The sequence below is a fragment of the Nyctereutes procyonoides genome, unplaced genomic scaffold (assembly GCF_905146905.1).
Source record: "Nyctereutes procyonoides isolate TBG_1078 unplaced genomic scaffold, NYPRO_anot_genome, whole genome shotgun sequence".
NCBI classification, from domain to species: domain Eukaryota; kingdom Metazoa; phylum Chordata; class Mammalia; order Carnivora; family Canidae; genus Nyctereutes; species Nyctereutes procyonoides.
This window is the reverse complement of record NW_026575052.1, coordinates 54,053,806-54,073,239: the sequence shown is the minus strand read 5'-3', so window position 1 is coordinate 54,073,239 and position 19,434 is coordinate 54,053,806. Positions and strand designations below refer to the sequence as shown.

Here is a 19,434-nt window from a genome sequence, read left to right as displayed (position 1 = left end):
GCAGGGAGGATGGGTGGGGGGCAGGGAGGATGCACTGGGGGCGGGGAGGATGGATGAGGGGAGCTGAGGAGGATGGGCGAGGGGGGCAGGGGAGGATGCACGGGAGGGAGGGAAGCCCGAGGAGGATGCACTGGAGGCAGAGTAGGATGGACGAGGGGGGCAGAGGATGGATGAGGGGGGCCGAGGAGGATGCACGGGGGGGGGGGGCAGAGGATGGGCTAGGGAGGCAGGGGATGATACACGTGGGGGGAGGCAGGGGGCACGCACGGGGGGCGGGGCGGGTGCACGGCGGGGGGCGGGGGCAGAGGATGCCCGGGCGGAGGCGAGGCCTGGGGGCGGCCGCGGGGGCGGGGGGACGGAGGGGCGTCCGAGGGCAGGGCCGGGGCCGGGGCGCGGAGGCCCGAGGGCGGCCGGCCGGCCGGGCAGCGCGGCGCACGGAGCGGCTCGGCGGGGGCACCGGGACCGGGTCCGGGGGGGCGGGGCGCGGAGCGTCCCGGGGCCTGGGTGACGCGGCCGGGGAGCGGGGAGCGGGGGTCCGGGGAGCGGGGGTCCGGGGTCCGGGCCCGGGCGCGGGCGGAGGAGCGGCTCGGCCGGTCGGGCGGCCGCGGGCGCACTGAGCCGCTCGGCCCGCACCTCCCAGCGCCGACTCCTCCGGCGCGCGGCGGCCCGCGCCTTATATACCCTGCTAAAAATAGCCTGCGAGGACGCCGTCCAATCAGCGCCGCCTGAAGTTCGAATTGGGCCAATGGCCGGGCGGCTGACGGAGAGGCTCGGTCACGCCAGGCGGGGCCGCTGTGAGTCGCCGCCCGCCATTGGCCGGAGCTGACATCACCGGCGCGCGGCCCCCGGGCCGGGCGCAGCGTGATTGGGCGGCGCGCGGGGCGGGCATGGGCGAGTCACGTGGGGGGAGGGAGTGGGGGGAGCCGGGCGGGGAGGAGGGGGGAGGCTGGCAGCGGAGCTTTGAATAGGGAAGTTTTGCAGGGGTTACGTTTGCAGTCAGTCCGGTGTTTGCAAATATTGTGTGGGCTCGCGAGCGCGTCTCCGGGCTCCGGCAGGATCCGAACCCGCGGCGCCTCTCTGCTGCGCGCTGAGTTTGCATGAAACTTTCCCCGGCGCTGCAGGCACGGCCGCTGCGCTCCCGGCTCCAGCCCGCACAGCTCCCTGCGTTCTCGGCGGCGGCGGGGACTGCCTCTTCCAGCCCGACATGGACGTACTGCCCATGTGCAGCATCTTCCAGGAGCTGCAGATCGTGCACGAGACCGGCTACTTCTCGGCGCTGCCCTCCCTGGAGGAGTACTGGCAACAGGTAAGCCGCGCTCGCGGGGCCAGGTGCCCGGGCCGCCAGCACCGTGCAAGCCCGCGCGGGCGGGATGCTCGGCGCTCCGGCGTGCGCGCTCCTCCTCCTTCTCTTATTTTTCTCTTTTTGTTTGTTTGGGTTTTTTTTTGTTTTGTTTTGTTTTTGTTTTTTTGTTTTTTGTTTTTGGATGGTTTGCGTACATTTTGTTAAAAATAAAAAATAAATAAAATAATTACATAAAATCCTGAGCCTGAGAACGAGCCAGTGCTGCGTGCGTGCGGGAGGCACCTGCGAGGGGCCGGGGACCGCGCGGAGCGGGGCTGTCACCGGAGCGCGGCGCGGCGGCCGGGGCCCGGGCTGCAGGAGCGCAGCCTCGGGAGGGCAGCCCCGGGCTCGCGGCTTCTGCCCTGGGCAGCCCTGGGCAGAACTTTGCTGCTCCCAGCAGCTCCGCTCTCCGCCGCTGGAGCTTCTCCTGGGAGCCGCCGTACACTGCCAAGGGTTTGTTGTTGCCTTTTTTTTTTTTTTTCCGAAATGGAGAAATCGTTTGTGTTTTGCTTTTTTTTTTTCTTTGATGTTTGTACTGACAGTTTTTGCCCCCCCCCCCAATTAAAAATGTCACCAGTGAAATCTTTCCACCAGCTCGTTGTCCCTCCTGGGCCATTTCCAGTTTCTCCTTCCTCTTTGGAAATCCTTAAGATGCGTTTCCATCTGCCTTGTTTTTCTTTACCTGCGTCTTTTGTTGACCAGAAAGAGAGAGGAGGAAAAAAAAAAAAAGCCAACAATGTTTGCACAACCAGTGACTTCTCAGTCATATGACAATGAGCCGGTCCAAATTGCTTCAAGTCTGAGTTTGAGGAGAAGAAGAGTCTCGGTTTCCGGCATGTTTTTTTTTCTTTTCTTAATTTCTTTTTTTTTCTTAATTTTTTTTTTTTTTTAGTGGAACTGGAATTTTTTGACATTGGACATTTAAGAAAGTTAACCTCTTCTCCCCCCCACCTCCTCCCACTCCCCCAATTTGTGAGGATTGCCTTAAGGGAGAAGAGAGATTGTGACACTTGTCCCATTGTCTTTAAAAAGATAGAAGGAGGGGTCGGGGCTGTCTCCGTGCCCTGCCTGGCTGTTTGCTTTTTGTCACAAAGTGAATTAGCAGATCAAACATATTCTGTGCGTTTCAAAGCCTAGAAAGCTTTTAAAAGGGATGAAATGCAAAGTGTTGCAACCTTCACATGCCTGCTTAATTGTTCCAAGCCCGATCCTGCCTTCCTCTCCCCTCCCCCTTTCCTCCTAAAGAAGCTGCTCCCTAGGACGTGATTGAAATTGATCTAAGTAGTTTCCTTCGGGCATTTGGGATTTGGGCCCCAAGCCAGGCTGAGCTCCCGGTCGCCTCTGGAGCCTTTTAAACTCTCCGAGAGCTCCGTCTTGGTCCCCAGTGATTATCAGCATAATGGAGATTTCAAATTAGCCAGATTATGAAAGTTTAACAGGATCGAGGCAAATGTGCTTTCCTTTCTCCTTGGCGCATCAGCAACGTACCTTGCCTGCTGCCGCTCCTCGGAACGCTGCTTCTCAGAACCCTGTAGTGGGCACTGGAACTCATATGTCTAATTTGAGGGCACGAGAGAGAAAACAATGATTGTCGTTCCCCCCCCCCCCCGCCACCCGCTTGCTCACGCTTGCTGTGTGACGAGTCTGCGGGGAGGGGGACGGGGCTGTGCCGTATTCTGTAGCAGCAGGGCACAGTTGCTAAGTAAGCAAGCAAGCAGGAGCCCTTGGGGTCGGCTTTGCTAGTCCTGAAAACGATTTGCTGCAATGAGTCCAGTGCACTGTAGACATTTAAATCTGTCGAATTGCCGTGGTGTATAGACCAGCCTTATATGGACATGCAGGCAGTTGATCCTAGTAAAGATAAGGGCAGACACAATTTAATCCTAAAATGTTTCCTACCGTTTTTCTTTTCCAGTGGCTAGAAAGTTTGAGATGGTGGGGAGAGGGGATGCTGGTGTCTCGGCAGTTGTAGCTTCTTGAAAGGTTGGTTGTGCGGCTGGGGAGGGGGCACTGTCCATGACACTCTGCATGTATATTTGAACCGGGTCCTTTCTTGGCCGCTGGTCAGAATTTCAAAAAGGAAGTCTCCTTTGGCATTGCGTGAAAGAAACCGAGTGATGACTCATACAGTTGTACTCTTGGCCAGGAGATAAAGTTCTTGTCCACTGTGGGACTCCCAGCAGGGCCGGGGAGGAATTTCCCGTCCTGCATCGTTTACAATAGCAGATGGCCATTCTGGAAGGATTTCTGCACTCCTGTGGTCGAGGCTCTTGTTTTCCTCTCCCCACCGTGGAAGTCCTGAAAGTTGTGTGCGAGCAGGGCCCTGCTACCCTGGGGAATGGCCTATCTTTGAAAGCCTCCTGGGTCCGGGCCCTACGGGAGCCGGGGCTGGTTTCCCCGCCGCTCCCCGGGGTCCCTGAACACAGACCATCAGCTCGCTGCGACCGCTCGCCGAGTGTGGCCCCGGGCTCTCAGCCCCCGTGTCTCTAAAGAAAGACCCATGCAATGTCAGGGCGCGTTGCCTCGCGTGCACCGCGGCCTCTCTGTCTCGTGCGCCACCGAGGAGGGTGGCCCGAGCCTTCCGTGATGAGCAGGGATCTCTCTGGAGACTGTCAGGTGATCTGCTTAAGCCCCTCGGGGCGGGGGGGTGGGGCACGTGCCTGAGGCCGGTGTTCCCTGTGTGGTTTACAGAAACTCGGTAGTCACGTCACTGCTGGTAACCAAGGCAAAGACAGCCCGGTGACCGGCAGCCCTTGTGGCCACTGGTCCGGCTTGCGGGGGGCCCTTCTCCCGAAAGCGCCTCCATTCCTAGAAACTGCTTTCCCCTCGCTCTCCTAGAGACGCGATCCGTGCAGCCAGCTCCACGGCCACAGTCTGTTTGCCCTCGATTCCTGCATGTTTTTTTTTTTTTCTTTTCGGTTACACGGTTCGTTGTCATCACGATCACGTGTCTTGTGGTTCCTTCCGCACAGACCTGCCTGGAGTTGGAACGCTACCTCCAGAGCGAACCCTGCTATGTGTCAGCCTCCGAAATCAAGTTCGACAGCCAGGAGGATCTGTGGACCAAAATCATCCTGGCTCGGGAGAAAAAGGAGGACCCGGACCTGAAGCTTTCCTCCAGCCCTCCCGAGGATGCTCTGAACAGCCCCGGCTTTGCTTACAACCTGGAGACCAACAGCCTGAACTCCGACGTGAGCAGCGAGTCCTCCGACAGCTCCGAGGAACTTTCTCCCACCACTAAATTTACCTCCGACCCCATCGGCGAAGTCTTAGTCAACTCGGGGACCCTGAGCTCGTCGGCCACCTCCACGCCCCCGTCGTCCCCGGAACTGAGCAGGGAGCCCTCTCACCTGTGGGGCTGCGTGCCTGGCGAGCTGCACCCCCCCGGGAAGGTGCGCGGAGGGACTGCGGGGAAGCCCGGTGACAAGGGCAGCGGGGACGCCTCCCCGGATGGCCGGAGACGGGTGCATCGCTGCCACTTTAACGGCTGCAGGAAAGTTTACACCAAAAGCTCCCACTTGAAAGCACATCAGCGCACTCACACAGGTCAGTCCCTCCTGCGACGCGGGAGGTGGGCCGCTGGTGGGCGCCACTGCATCGCACCAGCCCTGGGAGGGGGCCGGGGCTCGGCCGGAGGCTGGCAGAGCAGACACATCCTCACCTCATGCTTCCCCAAAAGAGTTGGGTCTCTGGGGAGGACAGAGTAGGAGCTGAAAGACTGGACGTGTGTGCCCGGATCGGGTGAGACTTTCAGATTAAACAGACGAGGTAAATCCATTCTCCGCCCCCCACCCCACCCCTCACTCACTCCGACCTTCCCGGGGATGGGATCGCCCACGTGCCCAGGCATCACGTGGCGGGGACTTGCCTCCAGTTTTCTGCACTGGAACTCGAGGGTGGGGGGTGGGGGCGTCCACGGGGCTGAAGGGTGGCAGCTGGACCCACGTGCTGGCCCCTGGTCGCTTCCCGGGAGCTTCCCCGTGTCTCCCACGGCCTCTGTTTCTGATGCCAGTTTAAAAACCAAAAACAAACAAACTAACAAACAACTCTGCGATCAAAGTGCACGACTGGGATGAAACCCCGTTTGAAAGGACTGGGGTGGGTCAGATAAGGGAGCGCGACCATGTGTTCTCTACGCCGGGCCAGCTGGGTGCAGAAGCCCAACGTCCCCGGGGCGCAGGGCAAGGGGGGCTCTGGCCTACCCCAGGGCCGAGAGGGGACCCTGGAGCCCTCAGGTCAGGGTCCCCGGCGTTGCTGGCATCAGGACCCTGGTCCCCGTCTGCCCCGACGGCTCGCTCGAGGACGGGCGGTGGCCAAATCTTGAATGTCCTCGGGTAGCACTTTTAGCTAAATTCGTGTGTATCCTCTGAACGACGGGGAGCAGTCAGTTTGGTCGTTTGATTGTCATTTAGAAAGTGCTTTGAAGGCCTTCGGTTGGGGTTTCCCAGAAACTCATGACCTCAGTTTTAGAGAAATGCCGTTTCCCGGAGGAAAGTACAAAGCCTCATTCCACAGGGAAGTGAGGAAGGAACAAAGTAAGTGCTTGAGAGAGACCGTTTCCATGGAGAAAGCAATAAAACCCTGCCCCCGCCAGGGCTGTGGGTCCAGTGGGCTGACACGTCACCTCAGAAGTATTTCACCAGTCTGAGTATTTGTCATTCTTACGCTGTAACTCTGATTACTGGTCACGTGGGCCCTGCCCGGCCTGGGTCCCCTGCACAGCCCTCGGGGGCCCCAGGCCAGGTCAGGAAGGGACCCCGGGGTGTCCCCCAGAGTGCCTGCCCAGCCCTTCACTGGGGCGTGACACGGGGGGCCGAGGCCGGGCCCCCAAGCTCGCGGATGAGTCCACTTTGTCCAGCTGCTTCCCCGTCCTGTCCCTGCACACCTCCTCCTCCTCAGCGAAGTCATGGTGTGCCTGTCGTGTGCTCTCTTCCCAGGAGAAAAGCCTTACAGATGCTCATGGGAAGGGTGTGAGTGGCGTTTTGCAAGAAGCGATGAGCTAACCAGACACTTCAGAAAGCACACTGGTGCCAAGCCTTTTAAATGTTCTCACTGTGACAGGTACGTGCACAAAGTGTAGGGGCGCTGAATACCATCCCCGGAAAGGCACAGGCCTGCAGTGAGGAAGGCAGGGTGGCCCATCCCGTGCCCGCACGCCTCTTCTCAGCCTGGGACTTTTTGAGAGTCTGTAATCTGCCAGCTGCCCCAGTTAGGGAGACCTGTGCTCTGTGTGTGTGAGACTACAGGGATTTCCTTCATATTTTCAGAAGGCTGGCTTTCAGTCCTTCCAATGTGAAGGTTGAATGATGAGGTCAGGCGAATTTCTCCTGAAAGCTGATTGGCATCCTCGACTTATATTCCCGTCAGCTAGAATTTTCCTGCCCCAGAAAACCGACTGGCCAGCTGGCTGGGACTCGGAGCAGACCTACCTTCCTTTGGAGAGGGGTTGGGGTTAGGAAGCATAGGCCAGGGGTCTGTAACCTCTGTGAAGGCCATAGAGTCTCACCTTCACTTCTAGAGGGGTTGGGGTTGGGGAGAACAGGCCATGGGGTCTGTAACCTCCCTGAAGGCCATAGAGTCTCATCTTCCCTTCTAGAGGGGATGCGGTTGGGGAGGACAGGCTAGGGGAGTCTGTAACCTCCATGAAGGCCATTGAGTCCCACCTTCCCTCTGAAGGGATTGGGGTCGGGGCGCTCAGGCCAGTGGGGTCTGTAATCTCCCTGAAGGCCATGGAGTCCCACCTTTCCTTCTAGAGGGGTTGGGATTAGGAAGCACAGGCCAGGGGGTCTGTAACCTCCGTGAAGGCCTGAGACCTAACGTGTGGGATGCCTCTTTGCCCTGCAGGTGTTTCTCCAGGTCCGACCACCTGGCCCTCCACATGAAGAGGCACCTGTGAGGGAGCAGAGCAGCGAATCCTGCGGGCTAAAAGGCTTCCGGGCTGAGAGACAGCCGTGGAAGGAGGGTGCGCGTTCCAGCCAAAGCATGCCATTTTCGCACCCCACCCAGTTTGCCTCCAGGACCTCTACTTGGAAGGTCTTTCGAGGGCGAAAACCGTCGTGTCGGAGCGGCAGAGCACCCGCGGCGTGTGGTGTTTGGGTGGCCCTGGACTCGCCACTGGTACCCATCTCCCGAGTGCTCCCTAAGCCTTTGCCGTGAGCATGTGCACTGAGAATGCTAATGGTCGGGTGTCCTGTATGTGGAGGATCTGTGAGTTAGTGACTGCGTGATGGAGGCAGAGTCTTTCCCCTTGCAGGAGCAAGCCTGCGAGAGGCAGCACGCGCGGAGTTTGAATGTTTTGTGTGTGAGGAGTAAACCACGAGATGAGATGACCACCAATCATTTCCCGGGGGGGTGGGGTCTGCGCCTTAGGAAAAGAAAAAAAAAAAAAGAAGAAGAAGAAAAAAAAAGAAAAAAAAAGAAGGGAAACCATGGAGGGCGGGAGTGGGTGGTTGAGACCCCCCGGAGTGGCGAATGGGTGTGGGGAGGGAAGACCCTCCCCGTGTGAGAGAACTTTCGGTGTCTGGTGCAGCTACGAGAGAAAAAAAAAAAACAAAAAAACAAACAAAAAAAACGTGCAATGTGTCAAGTAGCTTGTTTACTTGCTACAACAGAGCTCATTTGTTACCCGTTGTATAAGCTGTGTATTTACAAATATAACACATTGATAACTTTTCCTTATAAGACAAAAAGTAATGCATGGTCTGGGGAACTATCTGCTTTCCATTCTTAAAGATCAGGACTACGATGTTGATTCCAGTTACTGAGCAGCTAAGATAGGATTGGTCAAATTGGGTGATCCCTAGCCATCTGGGCCTGGCAATACACAATCCTCCCCCCCCCCTCAGCCCCCCGCCCCCGTCGATTTTGTAACACTCCCCCTTTCAGAAAGGTGTTGTGCAGCATAGGATTATTTTTTAAATGATTCTGAATTTGAATTACCTTTTTGGAGAATTTCGTGATGCCCTTTGAAGACATGGGGCGTATGTTGGGTATCAAGAATGCTAGGGCTGGGAATTGCTAGTCTAATGTTACATTAGACTGAGATCCTAAAATTTTTCTCAGTTGGGTGGATAAAACCACTAAAGCTTAGAAACTGTTTTCTCATGCAGCTAAGTTTCTCTTATTTATGCCTTGAGGACTAATTTCTGGTTTTCTAGCTGTTAATGCACTGTAGATTTTAATAATGGTGCCTTATGCAAGTGGCCCCTTCTGCGGGGGTCTCATACAGGGGTATGGGTGATGCATGCTTTATTAAGGCTCTTTTTTCACCTGGCATTGTACTGTATCAATATATAATACAGAAAAAAAAAATCTCTTTAAAGTCCTCCTTCACAAAGACAAATAAAGAGATGAAACTCCCCAAACAAGTCAGTATTTACTCGCTATTTTAGACAACTTGACTGTCAGTGTTAAAAGTGGAAAACATGCGATAATTGGAAAATCGGATCATTTCTGCCACCATGAGACTTTCACATAGACTTTGCACAACAATTGTATAGATCACACACCGGCTGTATTTAATATGTAACGTTCTCACACATATTAAAGATACAGAAGTATAAAAAATAAAACAATGTTAATGTATTTGCTTAAAAGGCACAAGTTCCACATATCTATCTAGCTATCTGTCGGTAATACAGAAAGTATATTACTTTTTTAAAAAAAGTGGGCGGAATTCTTGTGTATGTATATGTGTGTGTATAGTATGTGTACGTGTGTGTATATATATATACATATATAAATAATATATAAATATTTTTTTAAGGAAAAATGAGAATGTTTAGATAACAAAATTCCACAGCCTGTGAAGAAATATTTCAGAATGGCCATAAAGGAGGTAAAAATGAAAACCATAACTTTTATAAAGGCTTTATCTGTGATTTAATGATTTGCTACAGATCCTTGGCATCCAATCTATTCCAGACCGCTGGCTTTGCTCATCCTTATTGGCAGGTCCAGAACAGGGGACCTTTGGCCATTCAGAAGCGGCACGAAGGGAATACTAGCCCACTAATTGGTCTCAGACACACGAAGGTTTTGATTTTGAATTTCAGCCTTATTAGAACATCTAACCTAAGAGTAAGCTAATCACAGGGATTCTTTTTTAGAATACTTTTTATGCAGATGAAGCTATTTTTTCCAGCACATAGAATCTTCCAGTTTTTCCAACGAGTAACTTCCCCGAATTGGCATACCGCAGCATGGACAGCTGATATTTTATCCAGCTGCTGGCTTGTGGGTGTGGATCTTTTCTTTATATATATATATATATATATATATATATGTATATATATGTATATATATATATACGTATATATATATATGTATATATATGTATATATATATATACACATATGAGTCTGGCTGGACTGGTATTTTGTTTGATCTTCCTGGAAATGAGCAATGATGAAAGCTCACATAACTCGTCTTGGGTATTTTTGTTTTGTTTTGTTTTTTAAATCTGGGCTGATGAATACACTTACCTGAAGAACTCATTTCATTTTGCTGAGGGGAAAATGCACTTTTCTTTTGGCGATTCCAAATCCAGGCATTTGATTTGCTCGGTTTTGGGAAACTCCTTTATTTGGCCGTGCTGTGTTGCTTAGCCATAACAATTCCATTAAGCAAGAAGGTAAACAAAAGACAAAAAAGAAAAAAAAAAAAAAACAAAACCACAACAACTTGCACTGGCTTGTCTCACTTATGAAACACCATGAAGTTGTTTGATTGGGTGGGGCTGGGTGCCATGTGTGTCAATGCCTGTAATTTTCATAATAAGCAAGTACATAAAGAATTACATTCTGTTCAGGTGATAACTGAGCCTCAATCAAGCAGAAACTTTTTGCTTGACATTAAAAAAAAATTTCTATTAGTGAAATTTCTTTTTTTTTTGAAGCACCCTGTTATCTAAAGAATCTTTGTAAGATTTTTGTAAAATTTTGTTTTACAAGATTTTATTTGAAATTGTTTTTTGCAAGATTGTTATATTTCTGTATGAATGTATTTTTTATTGGAATAACATAAAAGAATTCTTATCAGCATCTTGAGTCTGGTGGTTCTTTATTTGGGGGGGAGGGGTGGGGGTGTGGGGAGGCGAGGGTGTCGACATAGATTCCTGTTCTATTAATCATCCTGGCTCCTCCTTGGGAAATAGTGCTTGGGCAACCCTGACAGCCACTTGCCTGCCTTTTCCCCCTGACTTTTCAGTGGCCTGTCTTAGGAGTTAAAGTGGAAAGAAATGCCTGCTGTTGCTCTGAGGCAGGTAGAAATGACAGGAGGGGCAGCAGACCCAAAAGTCACCCCCTGGCCTTCAACTCAATCTTTTATAAAAACTATATATTTACGGATCAGCCCAGTAAAATAGGGCAGAAAGTAAAAGATTGTTCATAGGCTTTCCAACGATTTTATATATTTTAAATATATATTTTATGTATTTTAATAGCATTTATATATGTAACATATATATATTTTTTAGGGCCAGCAGGATGTATTAAATGTAGAATATGTTTGAAAATATAACAGATTCTGGTTTTCAGAAATGTTTCATACAAGTAGCTTTAGATCTTCTCAGTCTGGGTTTTGCTGTGTGATGGGTAGCAACTGGTCTGCCTACGAGTCCATTTCCAGATCACATCAAGACTCGGTAGTTAACAGGATGGAATCAACGCGCTTTCTAGAAGGGGGCTACGGAAATTTCCGTAGGGCAGGAAGTTCTTGATTCTCGCTCACGACTGCTCTTCCCTAGTGGATTTTCGTTGTGCTGCATGTGCAGGGTCTACACTAGTTGGCTTTTAATTTTATAATTAGGGAGGGGAGGTTTAAATGCCTCCCCAGATTAGGAATGTTAAGTAATTTTCTTTCTAGAACGGCAGTAAAAATATCTGCAATTTGCAAAGAGTTGCAGTGTGGGAGGCAGCAGGAAGCAGATGCAATTTTTGCCAGGACTCATGGGTGTGTGGTATTCTGAAGCACATGTCAAGATGACTAATAGTTGGATTGCCCTGACAGTACAGCTAAATAAAGGCTTGATAATACATTCTCGGCTACTAGTAAGACTTGACCACTTTGTCATGCAAAGACTATGCCGAACAGCTCAGTTATGTTCAAATAAGGCTGTTAGCAGCCGTGTCGTGGAAAGAATCAGCTGTAAACCAAGGATATTTATAGAAGTCGAAAAAATGTCAGTGTGCTTAACGAATTTTTTGAAACCTAGCTAAAACAAAGGATACGTTCCTGTTTGAACTAGCCGCGTGCCTCTGGACAATTTGCTGTGTTTCGCTGGACCTCAATTTTCCTATTGCTGAAATATTTCGGGCCAGGTCACGTGGGGCTGGCATTTTTACACAGGACTACAATTCTGTGGTCTGTGAGTATAGGGTGGATTTCAAATTACACGTTCACCATTTTCAGAACGCTCGGCTCAGATCTAGAAAACTTCTCTTCTGCTACAGTCGAAAGTATTGTTGGGAAAATTGCTCCGACTTAGAATGGAAGATGGAACATTCTCAAATTGTCCCTTGCCCCTTTAATTATAGTTGAGGTATTTAGACATTTGGTGCTTTATTGCATACCTTTTTTTTTTTTAATTAAAAAAAAAACTCTAAAAAGTGCCTTTGTAGCCATGGCAAAGCCGAAGTGACTCAAGCTGTCCTGAGGCACCAATCCCGTTCTGCACATGCCAGCTGACCTGGGTGCCCGAGGGGCCGTGGGGGCGATGGCAGTCAAGTTGTTTACCCTCATATTTTAATTGCTATGGAGAAAGAACATTGCTTCCCTATGTAGTTCCTTTCTTGGAATTTAACCTTCTGCTACTCTGAGCTATTTTTTTCACCACAATCCTCCTCAAATGGAAATTATTCCCCTCCCAAATCTGGGTGATGATAAAGATGATTACTATTTCTTGCACCTTAACGAGGAGTTGGGTAGGCAGTGGGTTCTCTCTCTCTCTCTCTGTATTTATATATTTCCCAGAGCACGCCGCACGGTAGGTGCTATGCCCATTTCACAGATAGAGAACACTGAGGCTTCAGGAAGTTAAAGCTCACTTCCCCGAGAGGGCTCAGCTGGGAAGCAGCAGGCGAAGCCTTGAGGCCAGCTCTCTCAAATGCCAGAGAGCAAGGTTCCCAGCACCACCGTCCCCTATTGTCTGGCTGGTCTGAGCTCTTGTGAGAGCCTCCTGCTTGTTCCACTGGATGCATGTTAAAATGAAGTTGCGTTTACGAAACGGAGACAGAACTTTTCTACGATTCGGAGGCACTCAAGCTATAAACTGTGCTGTAATCCTGAGCAAACAAAAGTAACCATTTTGAATTGCTTTCAAGATATGAGACAGATGGCGTGTATTTATTTTTAATGTTTAAGAAGATAGAGAAAGCAATTGGGGATGTGACATCCTGCATTAATTGGCAAGCATCACCTAATGTACATAGTTAAGACACAAAGAGAGGAAAATTAAGTCCATGCATCACCCAAATGAGGCAATACAACAAAGTGTATTTAACTGGGTTTATTTTATAACATGGTCTCTCCGTTTCGCTCTAAGTAATTTTAATGAGAATTCTCTGAACGTCTGTGAGTGAAAAGAGACAAAGAGGAGAAGGAGTCTGGGTACCACATGTCCTGATAGGAGCCAGGCCGGGCTGAGCAGTCCCTGCAGAATTTTGGATGAAAGCAGGCTTAACCAGGATGCCCGATGTCCCTGTCAGTGCCCCCCCCCCCGCCCCGTGGGGTGCTAGGCCTTGACTCCCTTCACACGCACACAGTACATCTCATACGATCTGGGATCTGGGACTATTCCTTTAATCAAGAGCCTCCGATTCAAAGCCCCCATAAACAATCATTAACTTTTTAAACAGCCTGGCTGCTTAGATGATGGATAACTGCTCCTCGCGCGCAGATCAGCATTTTCCGCAGCTTCGGACGGCGCTGGGCGCCCCGGCACGTCGTTCAGGGGTGGCGGATACCGATGGAGCACGGTCTGCTCTCATGCATCCCTTCACTCTCACATTACCACACTTCGCTCAGGTTGTGCAAGACTTCCTCGCAGATGTGCAAGGAGGTGGCCCTGACGGCAGGCAGCACGGCCAGGTGTCACCCTCGGCCCAGCCGCGCAGGTGAGGCGGTGGGACCATGCGACTGAGGGCTGTGAGGAGACCCGCCCTCCCTCCCTGCTGAGCCGGGAGGCTGAGAAGGTCTTCCCTATCACCCCCCTCCTGGCCCCTACAATTCACCCTCCTCCCCCAGCTGGGCATTTATTCACGGCCCTAAAGCCTGAGAGCAAGCCCACGTACCACGAGACCTCTGCAGGCCTGTACTTTTATTTTATTTTATTTTATTTTATTTTATTTTATTTTATTTTATTTTATTATTTTATTTTATTTTATTTTATTATTTTATCTTTCTTTTTAAAGATTTTATTTATCTATTCATGAGAGAGAGAGAGAGAGGGAGAGGCAGAGACACAGGCAGAGGGAGAAGCGGGGGAACCCAATGTGGGACTCGATCCCAGGACCCTGGGGTCATGCCCTGAGCCCAAGGCAGATGCCAACCACTGAACCACCCAGGCGGCTCAAATTAATTGTTTTTAAGGGAACCCTAGCTGTTATATTTGCCAAGACTGGGCATTTTACCCTCCCTGGATCTGGGGGACCCATGGTGAACTTTCCCACATAGGCCTTACAAACAAAAGAAGTCCTTCGTTCTCCGCTTTGTGATGGTTCTTTAAACTCTTTTTTTTTTTTAAGATTTTATTTATTTATTCACGAGAGATGAGAGAGACACAGAGGCAGAGACACAGGCAGAGGGAGAAGCAGGCTCCATGCAGGGAGCCCGACGTGGGACTCGATTCTGGGACCCCAGGATCATGCCCCGGGCAGAAGGCAGGTGCTAAACCACTGAGCCCCCCAGGGATCCCGTCTTAAACTCTTTAAACTCTCTTGTCCTCATCTCCAGAATGGGAATACGGGAAATGCTCTTGGGATGGTTGAAAGAGGAGAGAAACGGTGCCGGGGACCTAGGCCGTGGTCCCGGTGCACGTACTCGAGAGCTGCTGATCATTCTCGTTGCAGGGTGGATGTTTATTTCTCAGCCAGGAGAATAACCCTTACTTTTCCCACTGAATTTGTTTAAAAATAGATTTAAAAACAACAACAACAACAACAACAACAGAAACCCTCAGCATTAGATTAAAAAAAAAAAAAAAAACTACCAACTCAGCATTAGGTAAATTTCACTCGTGTTCACTTTCTACAGCATTTTCCGGTAAATCCCGTGGAGGACAAGCTGAGGCTTTCCGGGGTGTTTTTCTGATCCATAACGTAGCTTCCTCTCGCAACTCTTGCTGCTGAAATCTGACGGGAAGGAAGTGCCGCAAGGCTCCGAGTAAAACCCGTTCCTGCCAGAAGCCGTGAACACGCTTGACCCCTGGCTCGGGGGCAATGGACCCCAGGCTCTGAGTGCGGTGGCCGTGTTGGTGGCCCGTGGCCAAGATTCCGCAAGTCCCGAGGTGGCAGCGGTGCCCGCGGGTGGCTGCCCACCTGACACCCGCCCGACACCCGCCAGTGGGGCCCCCCTCGAAGACGGCCCCCCGAAGGCCCTGATCTTGCTGCAGGACATCCCATGCCACGGGCCCGTGTGTCCACTCTGCGGGTGCAGAGACCCCGGTCCCCAGCAGCCCCCTGATGCCTGGGGCCACTCCGATTCGGCCTGTGTCCTGTCCAGTTAGAATTCCTGGGCTTACAGTCAGACACACGTGTTGGTTTGTTTTCTTTTAGTTAAGTGATGTTTGCTTGTTTTTTTTTTTTTAATGTTCACCCCCTTTTTCCAGGCCTCCAGTACTTCTAGGAAACATAAAATACTGTATGTTTGCAGAGAGGTCTTTTGGTTTTTTGCTTTGTTTGTTTGTTTGATCCACTCTGTTTGGGCGCAACTGCAGTTATTGGTTGGCAAAACTGTCCTTTTTTTTTATGGAATTAGTAATTTTTTTTATTCATTTATGATAGACATAGAGAGAGAGAGAGAGAGGCAGAGACACAGGCACAGGGAGAAGCAGGCTCCATGCAGGGAGCCCAACGTGGGACTCGATCCCTGGACCCCAGGATCGTGTCCTGGGCCAAAGGCAGGCGCCAAACTGCTGAGCCACCCAGGGATCCCTGCACTGTCCTTTGACAAAGAAGTCACTCCAGCGGGTCCGGGGGCAAGTGACTGCTCCGGGTAACAAGTTTAATGAGCAAGAATGTGAGAATAGCAAAAATTAACAAGGGAGGAAACAAGAGATGTTGGGGAGGGTGGGGAGAAAGGGGAGCCCTTGTGCTCTGCTGGTGGGGAGGCAAGCGGGTACAGCCACTCTGGAGAACGGTGTGGAGGCTCCTGAAAGAGTTAAAAATAGATCTGCCCTACGACCCAGCAAGTGCACTGCTGGGGATTTACCCCAAAGATGCAGATGCAGTGAAACGCCGGGACACCTGCACCCCAACGTTCACAGCAGCAATGTCCACAATAGGCAGACTGGGGAAGGAGCCCTGGTGTCCATTGACAGATGATGGATAAAGAAGATGTGGTCAAAAAAAAAAAAAAAAAGATGTGGTCTATGTATACAATGGGATATTCCCCAGCCCTCAGAGAGGATGAACACCCACCATTGGATTCCACGTGGATGGACCTGGAAGGTGTGATGCTGAGTGAAGTAAGTCAGTCGGAGAAGGACAATCATCATATGGTCTCACTCATACCAGGAATAGAAATAGTGCAGAAAATCATAAGGGAAGGGAAGGAAACTGAGTGGAGAAAATCAAAAAGAGAGACAAACCGTAAGAGACTCCTAACTCTGGGAAACACACAAAGGGCTGCAGAAGGGGAGGTGGGTGGGGGGGACGGGGTGAAGGGGGGATGGGGTGACTGGGCGACCGGCACTAAGGAGAGCACATGATAGGATGAGCACTGGGGGTTATACTAGATGTTGGCAAGTGGAATTTAAATTTTAAAAAAATGTGAAAAATAAAAAAGAATGTGAGAATGGCTCTCACTTGCTCCTGCAAGCAAACCACTGGCGGCAAGCAGGCAGCAGCTAGTGTTCTCAGCTGCAGACTGGACCGGAGGCGTGGACTGGAGGCATGGTCAGCAGGCCGACAGCCTGTGGGAGGTAGAGCCAGAAATCCAGGCCAACCTACCCCATCCGACCATTGCCATAGGTTCCACGTGGCTTTCTTATTCGTGTCAGGAAATTAGACTCCACAGAAGCAACAGGTGCACCTGTGCTACCCATGTGTGGACGCCTGGCCAGACCCAGTCCACCTTCTCCACCTACCCTTGGCTGAAGTCTGCATGAGCCAGTGACAGACAATCTGAGGGCAAAGCCCATATTTCATTCATTCACGCAACAGACAGTGAGTCTGTTCACCTTCCCAGGAGCCCAGCCCCCACAGAGCAGAATGCGACCAAGTCTGGAACCTCTTATCCAAGCTCTCTAGGGTGTAAGCAGACCCCTTCCGCCTGCCTCCCAGGCCACACCGGCCCACAGGTGTCTCCTTCTCTGAGCTTCTGGGCCTCGCTTTTTATTGACCTTATTTGACACTCAATGCAAGACACCTCTGTGCTTTTATTTTTCATTTGAGACGCACAGGCGGAGAGTTAGGCCTTTCAGAGCCACACTTGTGTAGCGGTGGCCCCTGCACACAAATCACATTGCTGCCAAAAAAAATAAATAAATAATAAATTTAAAAAATTAAAAAAAAATCACATTGCTGCCTCTCAAGTCAGTGCCCAATAACCACTTGCTGATTTGGCAGCAACAATGGATGCGTATATGCCTGTGGATGCCCCCGGCTCCTCCGCCAGGGCCCTGCAAGCCCCTGTGACTCATTGATTAGATCTGATAACAAGTCACCAGGGCCTTTCCTCCTGGCCACAGAGCATCCATCCCCTGCTGTCAGGAATTATGCCCCCGCGCTTGGAAGGCGCATGCCCTCATTTCTGGACCAGCATTGGAGTTTCCACCACCAAACACTGAGGATGGCTCTGGAATGTGTCTTCACGTCTACTGGGAGGGGGTTGGATCGTTTTAATAATGAGAAGGCCCTGCCCATCCTTCCCAAGGCGTGACGGCATTTCAGAAATGGAGGAGGGCGTCCCGAGACGGCCAGCTCCCGAGTCCCTCCTGCGCCGTCCTCCCTGCTCTTCTGAACCGCCACCACCTACCTCTTCTCTGGGTTTCTTCACTTTCTCTCTCGTTCCCCAGAGTAGGAGTCCCTTTGGGCGGTGAGTGGCGCGCTCTATACCTCCGCCGGCTCGGCCCCGGTGTGGGCGTGCTGTACCTGCTGGTGCCATGCATGAGCAAATCAATGCCCCACTCCTGTCGCCAGCAGCCTGCAGACCTTACTCCTCAATGGAGCCCGGCTACTCACCTGGTCCAAAATATTAGACATCTCTGATAAATCCCTTGCCCAGAGGGGTCCAAGGAGGCCACTCACCCAACTTGTGCTCATTCTTTTCCTTCTCCCCATCACCCTAGATACAGAAGCTCTTGGTGAATTTTTTTTTTAAGATTTTATTTATTTATTCATAAGAGAAATGAGAGAGGCAGAGACATAGGCAGAGGGAGAAGCAGGCTCCCAGCGGGGAGCCTGTAGTAGGACTGGATCCCAGGACCCCGGGGTCACGCCCTGAGCTGAAGGCAGGTGCTCAACCCCAGAGCACCCAGGTTTCCCTTCCTGGAGAATTTGAAGCTGCAGAAGACCAGAGGAAGATGGTCAGGGAAATGCATAGGCCTCCAAATCTCGGTCCCGAATAACGCACCCTTCGTGGGGACGTCACCTACCCGGGTTCCCCTTCCCTCAACTTGACATGAATTAAAAGGACTTATCCCTCCTGCAAATGCGCTGAACGCTCCGGAAAGGGCCCCATGCCTCGGAGTGGAGCTCCCCAGGGAAAACGAAAATGAAACTTTCTTCGAGCTGGTTCTGTGCTTGTTCACATTGAAATAATCAAGTGTTTGGACATATTACTCCTGAACTCAACACAAAGCCTTTTAAACTGCGGGATCGGCTGCGTGTTCCCAGGCTGCTCGTCTCCCGTCTGCAAACCCCCAACCTCCTGTCTCAGGAGCGAGGCGCCTTTGCCACCCGTTTGCTCCTCGCCAGCCGCCTGAAGGGGCCAACTGGTCCCCGACCGCGTGGCCCTCCTTCTCTCAGAGGTCGTGGGGCGCTGAGTGGCCGCTGCTCATCACCTGCTCGGTTCAGGCAGGACCTGGCCCGTGCCTGCCGGCCCACCCCCCACTAGGCTCCGGGATTCAGTGACTGTTGGAGACGAGAGCACCGAGTTCGAATCCCACCCCCACGATCGTGTGTCGCCCGTGGACCGGGTGCTGCAGCTCCATCTGCCTCGGTCCGGGCGCAGCTCCCAGCGGGGGACACGAGTCCCCCCAGCTCCCCAGGCTCCCCGGTGCCAGGAGGCTGCCGTCCTCCCAGCGGCTCACCTAGGGGTGCATTGTCTGTGTCTCAGGGCCTTGGGCACAGCCTCCTCTCACTTGCGTGATTCCCTTTGGTGACCCTTCTCTCTTCCATCGGTTGTTGGATCGGCCACCGGGAATCAGCCTTTCAGGACGTCTTGGGGCATGACTGCCAGCGTGGGGGAGGGGGGCTGCTGGCGCCGCGCAGGACATCGGGGACGAGCGAGCGGGCACCGGGCCCGAACCCAAACTGCTCGGGGTCGGATGATTGCTGCAGCCTCTTCTTTGCAAACCAGGCACAGTCATTTGGAAGCAGCCTCTGGACGCCGGGAGAGGGATGGGTCCAGAGGCCTCGGGCGCAGAGACGCCTCCAGGGAGTGGGCATCGGCTGGTGCATTCTCTGCTGTCCTCGACGGGCAGCACATGCCCGCGCGGCCATCCTCGCCCTGCAGGTGACCTCCGGCGACCACACGGGGTGAGGACCTCAGCCCGAGATGGGGGGCAGCCCTGCCCCCGCCACACGGGCACCTCTGCTGCGCACCCGTGCCGGGAGCCTACCACTCACCCACGCTGCCCCAGTCACTGACGGTTTGTACCGCCTGGGGGGAGGCCAGGTGTTAGACCCACCTAAGATGATGTCATGACAAAG

At 52.1% G+C, this 19,434-nt stretch overlaps 1 protein-coding gene across 1 annotated transcript; it reads left to right on the top strand.

The window, feature by feature from the left end:
• The first annotated feature begins 974 nt into the window (after positions 1 to 974).
• On the top strand, positions 975 to 10,383 carry KLF6 (KLF transcription factor 6). Its single transcript, XM_055332450.1, has 4 exons — positions 975 to 1,306; positions 4,315 to 4,888; positions 6,280 to 6,403; positions 7,187 to 10,383. Exons 1-4 carry the CDS (start codon positions 1,205 to 1,207, stop codon positions 7,236 to 7,238), a joined length of 852 nt encoding a protein of 283 aa, XP_055188425.1. The 5' UTR covers positions 975 to 1,204; the 3' UTR covers positions 7,239 to 10,383.
• The last annotated feature ends 9,051 nt before the right edge of the window (positions 10,384 to 19,434 follow it).

Excerpts from the sequence above, each read along its gene's own strand:
- KLF6 (XM_055332450.1), top strand. The coding sequence starts at position 1,205 with ATGGACGTACTGCCCATGTGCAGCATCTTCCAGGAGCTGCAGATCGTG. Across the intron at positions 4,889-6,279 it reads ACATCAGCGCACTCACACAG|GAGAAAAGCCTTACAGATGC; the intron begins GTCAGTCCCTCC and ends CTCTCTTCCCAG. Across the intron at positions 6,404-7,186 it reads AAATGTTCTCACTGTGACAG|GTGTTTCTCCAGGTCCGACC; the intron begins GTACGTGCACAA and ends TTTGCCCTGCAG.